Source organism: Macaca mulatta, chromosome 10, assembly GCF_049350105.2.
Source record: "Macaca mulatta isolate MMU2019108-1 chromosome 10, T2T-MMU8v2.0, whole genome shotgun sequence".
NCBI lineage: Eukaryota > Metazoa > Chordata > Mammalia > Primates > Cercopithecidae > Macaca > Macaca mulatta.
Genome location: NC_133415.1, coordinates 23,101,406 through 23,117,678, shown reverse-complemented (window position 1 = coordinate 23,117,678; position 16,273 = coordinate 23,101,406). Strand labels below are relative to the sequence as shown.

The 16,273-nt window shown below is 40.5% G+C and overlaps 1 protein-coding gene across 5 annotated transcripts in view; it reads right to left on the bottom strand.

Annotated features, from left to right (window-relative positions):
* TTC28 (tetratricopeptide repeat domain 28) overlaps positions 1-16,273 on the bottom strand; it is a 718,240-nt gene that overhangs the window by 475,190 nt on the left and 226,777 nt on the right. For 3 of the 5 annotated variants that reach the window (XM_077950260.1, XM_077950262.1, XM_077950261.1), the window contains exon 1: positions 4,492-5,269. The exons of the other annotated variants lie outside the window; for them this stretch is intronic. In XM_077950260.1, the coding sequence (XP_077806386.1) occupies positions 4,492-4,518 (27 nt within the window). In that variant the 5' untranslated portion in view covers positions 4,519-5,269. Of the gene's footprint in view, positions 1-4,491; positions 5,270-16,273 lie in introns of those variants that run through there. 5 annotated transcript variants of the gene reach the window in all.

The following is a 16,273-nucleotide window of genomic DNA, read 5'->3' as shown; positions in this document are numbered from 1 at the left end:
TCCAAACAAGGCTTTTAAATGAAACTCCATCAGAGAAATCATTTGAGAAGCCAGATTCACATTTTATTAATGTGACAAGTATAACAAGATAAATATATCATATGACTCTCAAATGACATAATTAATGTAGTTTATGTGACATATTCCTATTAATGGTCTTTTATTATGTGTGAACAGTAAAATAACATTAGATAAGCAATGAAGAAATCCAATCAGCAGCAGCTTTCCTGAAGGTTTTGACTGCAGTCTTATTTACACAGTGTTATCTGATACTAATCCTTGGATTTTAAAGAGCAGAAATAGCTTCAGAATTATAAACAAACGTGTTCCTAGGAGATGAGCATTTTAATTACTATCATTTTGGCAAATATAAGATAAAAATAATGTGATGCATAATATAGTCTCTTGACTAAAGGTAAAAACAGGGGAAAGTATATTTTTCCAGGCCAATAAGGTTATATGAATAAAACAATCATGACACTGGATGGGGTACCTGGTTGACAGAGCCTGGTACTATGTTTTAACCATGACTTCCACTGAGATTTTGCCGAAAGTGTGATTTCCCCCTCCCTACTATTATCTACAAAAGATTAGAAATGAGTGACAAAATATTCTGGTTTTCTTTAACAATCCACTACAGTCTGCACCTATGAATCAACTGAAATATAAGAAAGCCTAAAAGTACAGGTTTTAAAAATAGTTCTGATTTACTTTTATATCAAATAAGTATATATTATCCTTGGCACCAAAAAAAGAATTGTAAAATATGGTTCCTGAACTCAAGGAGTTAAGTGTAATAAGGAGGCAAGATATATACACAAATAGAGATATATGCACAAGGAGACCAAAAGATTACAACCAATAAAAGACAATCCACTTACAGAGGCACAGACTCTAAATGCTCCAAGAATTCAGAGGTAGGTAAAATCACTATGTTTTGTTTTTCTCAAGAGGAAAAGGGAGCGAGAAGAAGAGCAACTTGGTGCTAGTATCTAGAAGTGAGGGAGCAAAGCTGTGCTTAACTTTCATTTATTGGGATCATCTCAGCTTTATCTTTCTTGGATAAAAATCCCTGGTCAGAAAAATTCCCAAGTATAATGGTAAATAACACATGTTTTGAAGTAAATAAGGCCTGGTCCAATCCTAGCTGTGACCCTACCATGCTATGTTGACTGGGTAAGTCACTTCACCCCTCTAAACCTCAGTTTGCTTATCTGTAAAATGCAAATTGTAACACCTATCACCTCATTGGATAAGAATTAAATGAACACATATAGGCCTATTAAAGATGACTAGCAAAGAACAAGCGCTTTTAAAATTATAGCTGTTTATCTGTATGGTATTAAATGCCATTCTTAGCATGACAAGATTGGGTTAACTGCCCAGAATCTTGCTCTATTTTAAACCACTTTTTTGAGGCATGATTGACATAGAAAAAGCTGTACACTTCTTTTTTTTAAGACAGAGTTTCATTCTTGTTGCCCAGGCTGGATTGCAATGGCGTGATCTTGGCTCACTGCAACCTCCGCCTCCCAGATTCAAGCGATTCTCCTGTCTCAGCCTTCTGAGTAGCTGGGATTACAGGCGCCGTCACTACACCTGGCTAATTTTTTGTATGTTTGGTAGAGATGGGGTTTCACCATGTTGGCCAGGCTAGTCTCGAACTCCTGACCTCAGGTGATTCGCTCGCTTGGCCTCCGAAAGTGCTGGGCTTACAGGCGTGAGCCACCATGCCTGGCCAGCTATACACATTTAATTTATACAATGGAATGAATTTGGACATGTAAGTATACACTTGTGAATCTTGCTTTTTAGGGCAATTACATGGCTCTTGGTGGGAGACCTACTGTGCTCTAGAAGACTGGGACCTAAAGTCCTCATTGATACTGGGGGCAGAACATGATTACTTTTGTTCTGACAGTTTCTTTGTGAAAAGGTTGCAAACCCTAACTGAATATTACAGACTCACATCTTTAAAAAGCTTGTTTTAGTATTTAGATTAATCCAGCAAGTAAGCAGAGAAAAGAGAGGAGAGAGCTCCCCTTCAATCATATACCCCAGCTGCATGCTCGGTTAGAAACAAAGATATCTAGAACCTATAATCATTCTCTTACAATGAGCCTAGAATTTAGAAAAGCCAAAACTAGTAGTGACTGACAGGACACCATGATAGCAAGCACCACAAACGCTGCTGCTTGGGGCAGCACTCTTTGGATGATCTTCCTAGCTTTGTTAAAATCACACCAATGCAGTATCACTTTTCATCTGTAGGGTAAATGGTTTTTAAGAAACCGTTTGGTAAAACACATGGCATGTGACTGTACCACTACAAATGTGTTAGCAGACCCAGCCAGAAACCATGGCAATGATCTGATCATGTGAGTATTCTGGCAAGAGTAAGAAAATAAACCTAATCTTTGTAAAGACTTACCGATGCCCTACCAGAGTAGGATATCTAATCTCTTCCAAGGGAGCTCCCATTTCCAATGTAGAAGAAGCAAGAATTGTTTTCAAGCTACCACCAAATAATCATATAGTATTTGATGGCTCAGCTTATTTTTTAATCTTCTGTGAACTCTGAAGAATTGTATCTGGATCTTTACAACATGATGATATGAAATCATTAATACAGTGAAAAAAATACAACCTTCTGGTATAGCAATTTAAGCATCACGGAGTGAGTAAATACTGCAGAGTGAATCCTAACACTTGAAACAGAATCTTCCAGAGTCCAGAAATCCACCTGACTGCCAAGAATAATACTTCCGTGGTTCAAGCAATACCAGTACCCAGAGGGGTTTCCACAGACATAACCACATGAGTTACTGCATATTGGGTAAAATAGAAAAAGCAGACGTTTATGAATGTACAGTTTGCAGACATCTTAAAACTACTCATAAACATGCAATTTACAAATATGGAAGAAATGGGGGACTTTAGGAATACGCAGCATCTGTTTAAATTGCTTAATTGTATGGTTTCTTCTATGAGTTTTCCTCATTCTGTCTGTATTGGGGTTGGAGGTGGGGGTGGGAAATATATGGGTCTCTCAACCAAAGTAAATGAAATCAATCTAACTGAAAGAAGCTCTATGATGAGAACTATTATAATATATGAAAGATTCTTGACTTCAGGATGAGGTAGAAAAGACAGGGTCAGAGGACAAAATCCCATCAATTAGATATCAAAGAAAACCTTTCAATTCACCAGGCTATGCTGAGGCAGGGTTTGTTAGATTCTCCAGCAATAAAACAAATGCACAATATCTTCTCATGCACCTCACACGATTTCTATTTCAGTTCTGATATAAAACACGGTATCACACGTCATGCCACAAAGAAAAGAGTCAGTTTAGCTCGTTCAAGTAAAAACCAGGCAGCTGCTAACAGAGACAGGTCAAGGCTGGGGAGGACCACAGCACATTCAGTTTGCTATGTTTTCCTTCAGAAGAATGTCAATAAAACCCACGGCCAAATGAGGTATTTGAAGTTTTAAAAAAAAAAAAAAAAGTCCTGTTATGCAGTGAACAACTGGGTTCACCTAACAGTTAGGGGCAGTCAGACAAGTTAGCAAAAGGGAGCCCTAGCCAAATGTACACCGGCCAACAACTTGAAGAAAGCTGTCTTTCTCCCTCCACGTCCTAGGGTAGGGACCAGTCCCACATTTAGAAACGTTATTTCTGGGACCAATAGCAATTTATTTTGATAGAACTGCTGGATTTTTTTTTTCTTGAGTTCTCAACAAAGGAGCCATATTAGGAAATAATCTCACAAAAAGCAAAGTGCCCCCTCCCCCTTTTCCCCATGATCGATTCACACACGCTGGTGCACGCTGACACGCACAGACACACGCCCGTGCACAATGGCCAGCGCAGGCACTCGCACGGGCCCACGAGGCCTCAGGAGCCCCGCAGGCTGAAGGCCCGGCTATGGCCAGCCCCAGGCGCTCAGGCAGGAGGCCCCTCGGCCCGCTGCCCCGGAACCAGCTGCTGGGCTGGTGTGCTGGGGCTGCTCGCCCCCCAGCGGGGCCCTGGGGAAACAGCTGCCAGCGGCTCCGAGCCTTTTAACCCCTTGGGGAAATAGGTGTTATAACACCACCTGCGGGGCCTGTGTCGGGGTGCAGCCTCAAATCCACTCCCGCCCCACGCCCCGCCATGGGGCAACACCTAGCAGCTCTTGGCTGGCTCCCGCAAAGCTAATCGTGTCACTGTCTGCACAGGACTTCTAAAGCAAACGGGTGTTTCTGAGCTGTCACCCCTGGGGGTCCACGCATATCACGAAGGAAAAACTTAGAGGGCAGTGGATGCAGATGCAGACCAGACTTGGTAACTCGTCCCTAAGGGACTGATGCAAGTCCTAAAGGGACCAGGGCTGTTTGGACCAGCTGGCCCAGCGAACTACGGAAGGGGTGGAAAGACCTGAAGGCAACCGCCCCGTGTCACCCTTCCCCGGGTTAGGCTTTGGGGCCCCGTCCGCTCTCCAGGACACTTACCTTCTTCCGGGGCTGCCATTTCATCATATTTGTAAAGCCGATACGTGGAACATCAAGATGTTGGCTGGGGGCTGGGGGCAGATGCAGGGCAGCGACGACTGCAAGTCATGCTGCCTCCCTCCCACCCCCTAATTCTTTCCCATATTCACTGCAATGGGAAAAGCCCCAGGAGAGTCCAGTCTTTTCGCCTTCAGTTCAATGAAAAGTATCCCCAAACCACGAACACACTTCCCACCAGGCTAGGAAGTCCCAGCAGCCACCGGCGTACTCCTGCCAGAGCGGGGCATTTTCCCGGCCGGTGTCTGCAAAAGGAGCCTGCGGCAGGGGGTCTCCGAGCTGACTGCAGAGACCCTCCCTCAGAGAAGAGACCGAGAACGCGAGCTGCTACAGAATCCCAGCCGGGCTTCTGCCATCCAAACCCCTTTTGGCGAATTCTCCTCTTCTCAGAAAAGATTAGACAAGCAATCAAACCCTCACGCGCAGCCTGGAGCAATTCCCACAATTCTGGGTGTATTTCTCGTTTGTAAAATTTAGCAAAGAAAATTCCAAAGATCTGTAATCAGAGCTTCTTTACGCTGTTTTCGCTTCCTTCTTGGATAACTTGGGAAAAGGATCTGCCCTTCTCGAAATGCCTACCTTCCCTGAACACTGTAAATAGGAAAACTTGGTTTGTGTGTTTAGATTTTTTTTTTTTTTTTTAATTCCCAAGAACCTTAGTGGGGAAAGGCTGGAAGGAAATCCTGCAAGAACCCAACTCCACAGCTCAGTCTGCACTAATGACTTCCTTCCCTTCAGTGCGAGCACAGCCAGCCCAGCTCCAGCCACACAGAGCAAACGGTTTCTGGGTCTTAGTGCCACGACATCTGCTCCAATATAAAAAGTAAAGCATGCAGTTTCAGAGGCACCCAACGGCTCCTAAAGAATCAAAGCCAAAAACACCTACGTGGTCAGGAAATCATTTCAAAAGACATACTTAGACTTGTAAGGCAGCTATATCTAGAGGGAAAAAAAGGAAAAGGAAAGTACTCTAGGCCAAAATCTTAATTTCTGATTTGAAGAAAAAAGATTTGAAGTATCTGACAGAATAAAATATTTTAATCAAGAATTTTACCCCCAATGAACTTTAATAGATTCCATTTGTTCTCTAAATTTAGCACTAATTTCATTACTATAAAAAATATTTCTATGGGGATTGAGTTTCATTCATCTTCTGTGAAATTATTCCATCCTATTTAAGGAGATACATCTACAAATATAAAAATATTATATAATTCTATTATTTACCATCCAACATGTCTACCAAGTCCTAAACCACCATAAAGCTGTTTTGATAGTTGGGAATATAACAGGTAAACTACTAGAATACCAACTAATATGCACAATAATAGTAACTGATGTACCAATGGTCCAACAATGTTTAACTTATTACCCTCAGACTTCTGTATGCATTCCCAGGATTGGCTAATGTGGGAGATTATATGCAGACTGATCACTAGCTATATCAGTATAAGTAAGCCATTAAAACACCCAAAACAATTAGTTAACTCAAAGGGACTGCTTTTGAGTTCTTTTCTACGCCTGAGAATCTGAAATTCAATAGAGGGCATTATCTTTATAATAATAATATTAACAATTTTAGCTGAATAAACAGGTACTATTTATTGAGCCACTAATCTATGCTAGAACCTATGCCTACATTCATTATCTCACAGCCCTGCAAGGAAGGTCTTTTTTTTTTTTTCTTTTTTTTTTTTTTGAGACGGAGTCTCGCTCTGCCGCCCAGGCTGGAGTGCAGTGGCTGGATCTCAGCTCACTGCAAGCTCCGCCTCCCGGGTTCACGCCATTCTCCTGCCTCAGCCTCCGGAGTAGCTGGGACTACAGGCGCCCGCCACCTCGCCCGGCTAGTTTTCTGTATTTTTTAGTAGAGACGGGGTTTCACCGTGTCAGCCAGGATGGTCTCGATCTCCTGACCTCGTGATCCGCCCGTCTCGGCCTCCCAAAGTGCTGGGATTACAGGCTTGAGCCACCGCACCCGGCCAGGAAGATCTTATAGTTCCATTTTCCAGACACTGAGATTCAGAGTGCTCATTTACTCAATCAAGACCACACACATAGAGCATAATGGGGCTAGAATTCAGACCCACAATGACCCTACCAGAGCTTATGCCTTTTCTAGGACATGCATCATAGCTACATGCCAACTTCTCATCTCAATAAACTTACTAAGTACCACTGACTTAAGCACCTATTATTTCACTGCCAGTCCCTGTTCCAAGTACTAGAAATATAAGTAAGATGTTGTCCCTGCTCTTGAGAAGATTACATAACTGCAGGTGGCAGTCACAAATAACTCCAGTACTCTATATATATTTGACATATCAAAATCATTCTGGACAACTTTACTTGGATATGCTACTAGCATAGAAAGATCAATAAATTCTAAACTAAATTCATCAATCTACTCCAAAATCAGCTTCTCTTCCCAACTTTCCTTTCTCTATCTACAACATCATTATTATTCCAGGATCACAAACTAAAACCTAAACATCATTCCTTATGTGTAGTCTATCACCAGGTCCTCTCTCTTTTTTCTTAGACATCGCAAATTCCTACTGCTGACATCTGAAGCCAGAGCCTCACAAAACATACATTAAGTACCAACTATTTGCAAAGCATCATGTAGGATACAAAGGTATAAGACTCAGTCCTTATGCTAGAGAAAGTTACAAAGAAGTTAGGACAGAACCAAAAACCTATAAGAAGACAACCAGGCACTCACTGTTTAGTCAGTTGAGCAACAAATGAGTTATGTGGTCAATAATTTCAGGTTCTCCAGGAATTACCAAGGATAAATCATCAAAAACTGGGGTGGTCAAGGAAGACCTCATGAAGAAACTTGAAGTAAAAATTCAGAGGAGACACAACTTAGTCTGGAGCCAAAAGCCAAGGTGCTTACCATGGACTGTAATGCCCTTCAGGATCTGGACCCCTCCACCTTTCTGAGCTCACCTTTTACCCTTTTCCTATTCCCCTACTCAGCACCTACCATACTGCCCTCTCACTGTCCCCTGAACATGCCAACCATACACTTCCGCTCTCTGCCTGGATTACTCTTCCTCCAGATGCCCTCTTGGCTGCCTCCCTAAGTCCCTTCAGGAGTCTATTCAGATATCATATAGAAAGGCTATCTCTCACAATCTCACCTAATACACACTATGACTCTCACGCTGTTTCTTTCTACCCTACTTACCCTGTTACATTTTCCTTCATAGCCCTGATGATATATATATCTATACACACACACACACACACACACACACACACGTATTTCTAAAATGTTCATTCACACCACAAGAACATAAATTCCGAGGGAGCAGGGACTTGACTCTGTTATAATACCAACACCCAGTGAACAGTGTCTGACACCCAGCAGGCAATCAGCCAATATTTGTTCAATAAAACAATAAAAGAAATAGAAAAAAGAAAATGAAGAGAATAGTGTGAGCAACGGAGGCAGACATGTTTAAGATGTGTTCAAAATACAAAATGAAAATACCGACTCATTATCTAAAATACAAGTATGGGGATGTTAGAGGCAGGGACTTTGTCTTGTTCAACTTTGTAATCCCTAGTGTCTAGAACAGTGCCTGGAACAGAAGACGTACTCAATATTTTTAAGGCAAAAGAATGAACGGGGTATGAGGGTGGGAGGATGGAAAAGGAATAGTGAATAAATTCCATTCCATTCCATATAAAGATACTTTGGCAAGGAATGTTGGAACCAAATGGCTGGGAACGCTGACTCTAAGACGATGTAGTTTGAATGTTTATCCCCTCCAAATCTCATGTTGAAATATAATCCCCAATGTTGGATGTGGGGCCTGGTGGGAGGTTTGGGTCATGGAGCTGGATCCCTCATGAATGGACTTGGTGCTGTCCTCATTCGGAGTTAACTTGAGATCTGGTTGTTTAAAACAGTGTAGCACCCCACTAGCCCCGCATCTTGTTCCCGCTCTTGCCATGTAATGCACCAGCTCCCCTTTTGCCTTGGGCCATGACTGTAAACTTCCTGAGGCCCTCACCAGAAGCAGATGTTAGTGCCATGCTTCCTGTATAGCCTGCAGAACCATAAGCCAATTAAACCTCTTCTCTTTATAAATTACCCAGTCTCGGGTAATTTATAGCAATAAACAGTCCTGTATAGCAATGCAAAAACACACTAACAGATAAGGCAAAGAAATTTGGACTTTATCCTGTAAGATGCAGAGCACTGAAGCTATAAACAGTAGGAAAAGGGTATAGTTGAAACTGTATTTTTAAGCAATCTAATATATAATAAAATATTAATTATGATTTTATGGAGCTGTTTTTTCTGACAACTCTGTGCCTGATTAAAATGCTTATTATGATCATTTGACAGAAAACAAAACTGAAGTTCAGAGGACCTAAATAACCTGTGCAATGCCACAGAGCCAGTCAATGGCAACAGAAGAGCCAGAATCCAGGGCTCTTGCTTATAAACCACTGCCTGGGTGATGGGGCTACAATTGCTTTAAGAGTTAAGAGAGAAGTCTCTACTTTCTTTACTCTACTTCTGACTTGCTATATAACAAAAGTTTTCAAAAAGGGAAGGCAAGCAACATAAATTAGTGAAACAGAGACAGGTTAAAAAAAAGGGAATTGTGAGGATTGTAAACGTAAAGACACACGAATCATGTTAAAAGGGGCTCTGCTAAGCAACTCAATTGATATCCTTTAGAAATATCAGTGCAGCAATATCAGATCCTCTAAATTTTCATGAGAAGCTAAAAATTTCCTAATTTTTAACTGTTTGGTCAAAAATTCTAAAGCATCCTAACAGGCCAAACAAAACATTCCTATAGGGCTAAATTCCATCTGCAAGTCCTAATTTGTGAATGTTGATTTAAATCACTCAAGGCTTCAGTTTCTCATACATAAATTAAGAGATCCAGTAGTTCCTAATCTGTTGGGGTGATTTTTCTGAACACATCGGTGAATCCATATGCATACCACACATGGTATGTAGACTGAAGGCTCAGTCTTAGGCTCAGATGTTGCTGGACTTAATAAAAAGTTATTTAAACTGGGGGTGGGAATACAGAATCTGAGGACAGTAAACTGTATCAAGAAAGGAGAAAATATATTTATGTTTCTGTAGAAATAATCGAAAACTTCAAAGTGATACAAGGCTTTAAACTGGTTTTCAATTTTTTAGGTGTATTTCCTTTGGGTTGCTTACTTGTGATCTGTATAGCACTTCTTTCCCTGCTGTCTGGTGAGTATTTTGGCTTTTGTTTAATAGGTACCACTCGACAAAGGACTATCACCTAAAGTCTTAAATACCCACACCATCTTAAATTACCTTATTTTTTCTTCTTTCTTTCTTCCCCTTAATCCAAATTGCACCTGTATTTACACCTGAAATATTTATAGAATTACTATTGTATCAATATATTTTTTCAATAGGAATGATTTACATGGAGCTACCAAGCCAGCATAGTTCAGAATGTTAAAATTTAACATTATTGTTTCAAAGATCCACCATCAAACAGTAATTATACATTTTCCCAGGTCTGTAGGTATTTTTATGTCTCCTTCATTTTTTAACATAGCACTTTGCAGATCACTTCTCTAAATGCAAATACTGTAGAACAGTCTATTAAAATAGTATTTTACTCAATAACCACTTGCCTATTCAAATCTGAACAAAAGCAAGAAAGAGAAAATGAAGAAAACACATCTTTTTCCATTGTAAATTTCTTCAAGATTTCCTAAGGAGTGATGTATCTGACATTGATCAAAGGGTAAATGCCTGAAAAGGCTAGCCTCGTACTTATTTACATTTATTGTGTTTTAGGAGTAGAAATTTGAAAAATTTGTTCAAATTTTGAACCAATTCAAAATTTGTTCAAAAATTAACGTACAAATTTTGTTCAAACTTTTGTTCAAAAATTTTCCTACAGACCTCTAAATCATGTTCAAGTATCTAAGGAGGTGTTAGGAAAATAAAGGAACAAAGGTAGAAGTGTATTTGACATCAAAAAAATGTTGCCTCATTGGTGACATTTCACACAGTTGGGTAATCTGAGAATCTCAAGGCCTCACTTTGCTAGAAAAGAAATTAAAATAACTTGTTGCAGGAAGAATTCTGCCACACAGCCCAGGTGATGCAGGACCATGCTCCCATTCCCCCAGCAGAAAACTGCTACAGATCACTCCACAACATTCAAAGCAGATCACCTCTGACCTTACCCATCTCACTTCGTTCCACGATCAGGCAGCTCCAGACAGGCTGAAGTTTCACCCCTTAAATTCAACACATTTACTGAGTACTTGTTAGGTACAAGGCAGTGTTGTAGACACTGTGAGAAAAGAAAAATGAACCAGATGATTTTGCCTTTGAGGAGGAAGGCGTCTGGTGGAGGTCAAAAGAGAAGACAGTTATACAACTAATAAAAATAATAATAACAATAGCAGCTAACACTGACTAATCTTGCTATTTATCTGACTCTTAAGAGCCCAACTCTTAGCCCAAGCTACATGCTAGAAGAATGGGAATAACTAGTGGCATATTCTGTCATTAAGTCTAAGGAAGCCCTAAAGAGTAATTACGTCTGAGTGTAGTAACTGAGAAAGGTTTCACAGGAGAGGTGGCACAGTATTCTCTCAACAAGCAGGGAACACAGCATGAGCCAAATCATGGAGGTATAAAAGTGTGAGCTACATTAGCAAGCATCTAATAGATCTGAAATCTATATGCAGGCCAAGCTGTAATCACCTTTGGAAGGCTGTGAATGCTATTCTCTTAACAATACAATAATAGCTACCATTTATTGAGTATGTGCCAAGCATTGAAATATTTTAACATTTTTTATTTCATTGAAATAACATCTTCCTAACACTCTTATGTAGAGGAACTATTATTATGCCCATTTTATAGGAGAGGAAGCTAAGGCTAAAGAATTAAGCAAATTCCCAACGTATCATGGCTAGAAAGTAGAAGAAAGGAAATTCAAGTCAGATCCAAAGCCTTGCTTTTAACTTCTGACTTAGAATACAATGATAAGCCAGAACAAGATTTTAATTAAGGTACTGACAAATCTATTTGATTTTTATGCTGATAATTCTGCAAGTATTGTGGAGGACAGAAAAATAGGAAAACAATAAAGACAGGAAGGCCAAATAAGTTTCTGTTGCAACAGAGCAACAAGGAATGAAGAGGCCTTGAATTAGGGCAGCAGAAACAGAAAAAGGACCTTTCTGAGAAACATTTCACAAGTCAAACACATCCTAAGAGCATGTTTCATGAAAGGAACCAAGAAGGATTTAAAGGTGGTCCCCAAATGTTTCACCATCAGTTAGAAAAACAGACACTCCACTAACTGAAGTATAGATCACAGAAAAAAAAAAAAAATTGGATACTAAATTCTGTTTAAGACCTGTAGGATCTAAGGTACTTAGAGGCACAGGGATGTGAAGTAAGTAGATGGAGGTATGATCTACAGTTAAGGATATATATAGATGTAGATATTGATATGGGTATCGATAAATAGGTAGAGCTATAAAGAGATGGGGGCTCACTGACATGATGATTTTATATATATATAAAGCCTATGGTTTAAAAAAATTCTTCCAGTGATGAAGTTTGGAGCAAGAAGAATTTTAAAAGGAGAGAAAAAGAGAGATCATAAAATTGAGTCTTGGGCAATACCATACTTCTAAACACAACTGACTTCACTGCTCAGATGGAACGTGAGACTTAACCAGTTTCCTGAGGCAGCAATTTTTATTTGGCCAGTGCTGCCTGGTTCAAACCCTAGATCCACCACTTACTAGCTGTGTGCTCTTTTGTTACTTCATTTTTCTGTACCTCAATTTCTAATTCTGTACATGGAGATAATAATAGCACCTACCTATGATTTTTGAGATTAAATTATATATGTAATTATCCACACACAAGCACACACACAATGTATCCTATACATATGATAATCCTATATGTTTAGTATTGTTACTCTACTTGTTGTTTTACTACACTAACTCTGAACTTTTTTCCTCCTTCACCATCACACCATGGACTTTCTACAAATTATAAGGGCTGCAAAGTACCAGAAATAATGCTCACGTGTTTCAGTGGTATAATCATTTTTCTAATGGGACTTCTGTTTCTCTGCACGACACTGCAACTGGGACTAGGCTTACACTCCTAACATAACTAAAAAACTAGATAACATAAAGGAAAAATACTGCTTTCCAAATGTTTCAGACCATAGGCAGCAGAGTACCATGAACCTTAAGACAAGCAAAACGAATGACATGAGCCTTATGATCACTCTGGCTTTCAGCCTGGAGGCACTTTCCAGACTACAGGGCAGAAAAGGGATCCCAAACAGAGCACAAGTATCTTGCTGAGTTGAGAAAACAGAGATCAGTGTTTAAGGAGGACAAAGTAGCTAGAACATTCAGAGTACGGAATTGGAGGGGGCTACGCAGACATGGAGCTCCAGAAATCAGCACAGGAGTCCTCTTAAGTTTTGGCTGAACACTAAGTTGCCAAAATATGGTGAAACTCTACAAGGCAAAGTGGAAGCCATAAGCTGAACAACTGCCAGAGCTCATCAGGACTGTAGGACTTCCAAGTGTCAACCAGACAGAGTCATGGGATATCATTGAATACCTGGGACATTCAGCAGAGACCTCAGAAAGGTCATGTCTTCGCAGAAGGGGTAAACTAGCCCAGACTAAAGTGTACTCTTTTTGTTTTTTGTTTTTTGTTTTTTGTTTTTTTGAGACGGAGTCTTGCTCTGTGGCCCAGGCTGGAGTGCAGTGGCCGGATCTCAGCTCACTGCAAGCTCCGCCTCCCGGGTTTACGCCATTCTCCTGCCTCAGGCTCCCGAGTAGCTGGGACTACAGGCGCCCGCCACCTCGCCCGGCTAGGTTTTTGTATTTTTTTAGTAAAGACGGGGTTTCACCGTGTTAGCCAGGATGGTCTCGATCTCCTGACCTCGTGATCCGCCCGTCTCGGCCTCCCAAAGTGCTGGGATTACAGGCTTGAGCCACCGCGCCCGGCCTAAAGTGTACTCTTAACTCACTCTAACAAAGCTTACAAACCAACCTTGAAAAGTGCAACATTCTTTCAAGGAAAACAACAAAATCCAGGACTCAATGAAAATGTCCAGCATTCAATCATTTTCCAATGATGCTTATGAAAGAACACAGGTGTTAGCCTGAAAATATAGTAAGTCTTTAGCAACTTTAAGGAGAACAACATACAGCAGGTCTCAAATAACGTCTTTTATTCAACATCATTTTTATAATGTTAATGAGAAAAAAAAATTGGTTTCATTATACATTAGTTCACTTAAAGTCACAGTTTCCAAGAACCTATCAACAATGTTGTGAGGATTTACCATACTTACTTGTTATCTCTTTGGCAAGCAGTTAGTCTTCATCATTAACAATGCTATGACTATGGTATAAATTTTCTTATATAAATCAGGTTAATGGATTATAAGGTTGGCTACAACCTTTTCTCTACAAGATAGCCACAGCTATAGTGCATGTGTAATTTTGCTATTATATAATTAATTGGGGGAAATTTCAGTATGTCATACTTAATTAAAACTTATCTGGAATAGATTCAGTGGTCACATATTTGGGCCAGAATATACAGCTTTGGATTTATTAACTTTCCCAAAGAAACCCTGAGTATTCAGTGGTAGTGACTGTGTGTGTGTGTGTGTGTGTGTGTGTGTGTGTGTGTGTGTGTGTGTGTTTTAAATATGTACACTTCATTAAAGAAAGATGCTTGAAGTGGGGGCTTATGGACTTGTGTGTTTTTAACCAGAAGAGGTTGGCCAGGTGCAGTGGCTCACGCCTGTAATCCCAGCACTTTGGAAGGCCAAGGCAGGCAGATCACGAGGTCAGGAGATTGAGACCATCCTGGCTAACACTGTGAAACCCCGTCTCTTCTAAAAATACAAAAAATAAGCCGGGTGTGCGTGGTAGCGGGCGCCTGTAGTCCCAGCTACTCAGGAGGCTGAGGCAGGAGAATCGCTTGAATGTGGGAGGCAGAGGTTGCAGTGAGCTGAGATTGTGCCACTGCACTCCAGCTTGGGCAACAGAGTGAGATTCCATCTCAAAAAAAAAAAAAAAAGGCTATATTTCTCTGACTATGGTGAAAGAGATATAGGGAAAGTGGATCTTTTCTTAATCTTCGAGGAGAAAACAGATCATGGGAAAAGACAGTCAGTAGGGATAAAATATTCTTGAAGTGCATCTGGAGGCCCTCTAATGACTTGTTGCTTAACTCTGCACTTACCGTAAGCAAGCAAGTGCATTATATTCACAGAATTGAAATATGGACATGGCATGAGACAATAACCATAGTCATTTTGTGGGGGAATGAGGCGGGGAGGTTAGGGAGGTACTTTTTACAGTTGTTAAAATGCCTAGCATCAGAATTGCCATCCTCTGTTTCAGGGAACTTCCCCATTATCTGAGTCATGGTGGAATATAAAGAATATCTCATGACAGCCACCAAAAAGTTCAGATAATTACTTTCCCCTACCATCTGAGTTAGGATGAAGACACAATACCTAGCCCCAGTTCTTTACCAGAACATCGAATGTAAAGCAAGTGACACGAGGAATAGTGGCAGAGAGAAACTGCTCTGGAAGTAGCCACAGCAACATCCAGTTTCTAGGGTCATCAGTACCAGAGGATCTCATGGGGTATCCTATATCCAGCTCCAACAGTGATGGCTCAAGTTCTGGAAGCCAGGGTATAACAGCTGCTGTATACAGTTATGGATGAGATCCAGGTACCTGTTTTCCCTTGGATTCTGCCCATTATCTAAACCTGATTTGCCAGCCACCTTAATGATTCTATGAGCCACCCAACATCTTTTCAATAAAGTCTCCTTTCAACAAAAACAGTCACAGTTGCTTTCTGTTACTTGTAACTCAGAACTCTGACTGACTAGTAAGACACATTTGATTTTGTTAATATTAAAACACAAATTTTTCTTGCATGAACATATCGACAGGTCTTCTGCCCTCTCTTCTGTCTATAATTATTCCTCAAAGACCTCAGCCAGTCTCAAGCCTCTAACTACCATCTCTTAATTCACGATTCCCATATTTATGCCTCAAAAACCCACTTCTCTACTGAGCTCCAGACTTGTAACTGCCTACCCAACATCTCCTCTAAGATGTCTAACACACATCTCAGACTTATACAGCCAACAAATCTGGTCCTTCTTCAATTTTATTTTATCTCAGTTAATGGCATTTCTGTTCATCCAGCAGCTCAGGCCAAAAAGTTTATAGTTCCCTTTGATTCCTCTCCTTTCCTGGCCTCAACATCCAGTCCACTAGCAAGTCCTCAGCTCTCTCCCAACAAAATCTAATCCAAATCTTGCCACTTTATCATCACCTCTACCCTTTCTCTTCAGCAACAGATGCCATCAACATCATCTGGTCTACTACAATATCTTCCACTCTGCTTCTTGTGATGCAGTCTCTTAGTGTAGCCAGAATGATCTTTCTATAAATTGGGTTGCACATTTCCCCCTGCTGAAGACCCGCTTAAGGTTTCCCTTTGCACAAAATATAAAATCCAAAGGCTTTAACATGGCCTACAAGGTCATACATGATCTAGCCTCTACTTTTCACTCTCATTTTTTACCATACCTTCCCTTAACTATGCTGCAGCTATACCTGCCTTCTTATGCTTCCTTTATAACCTTGTTAATTGCAGT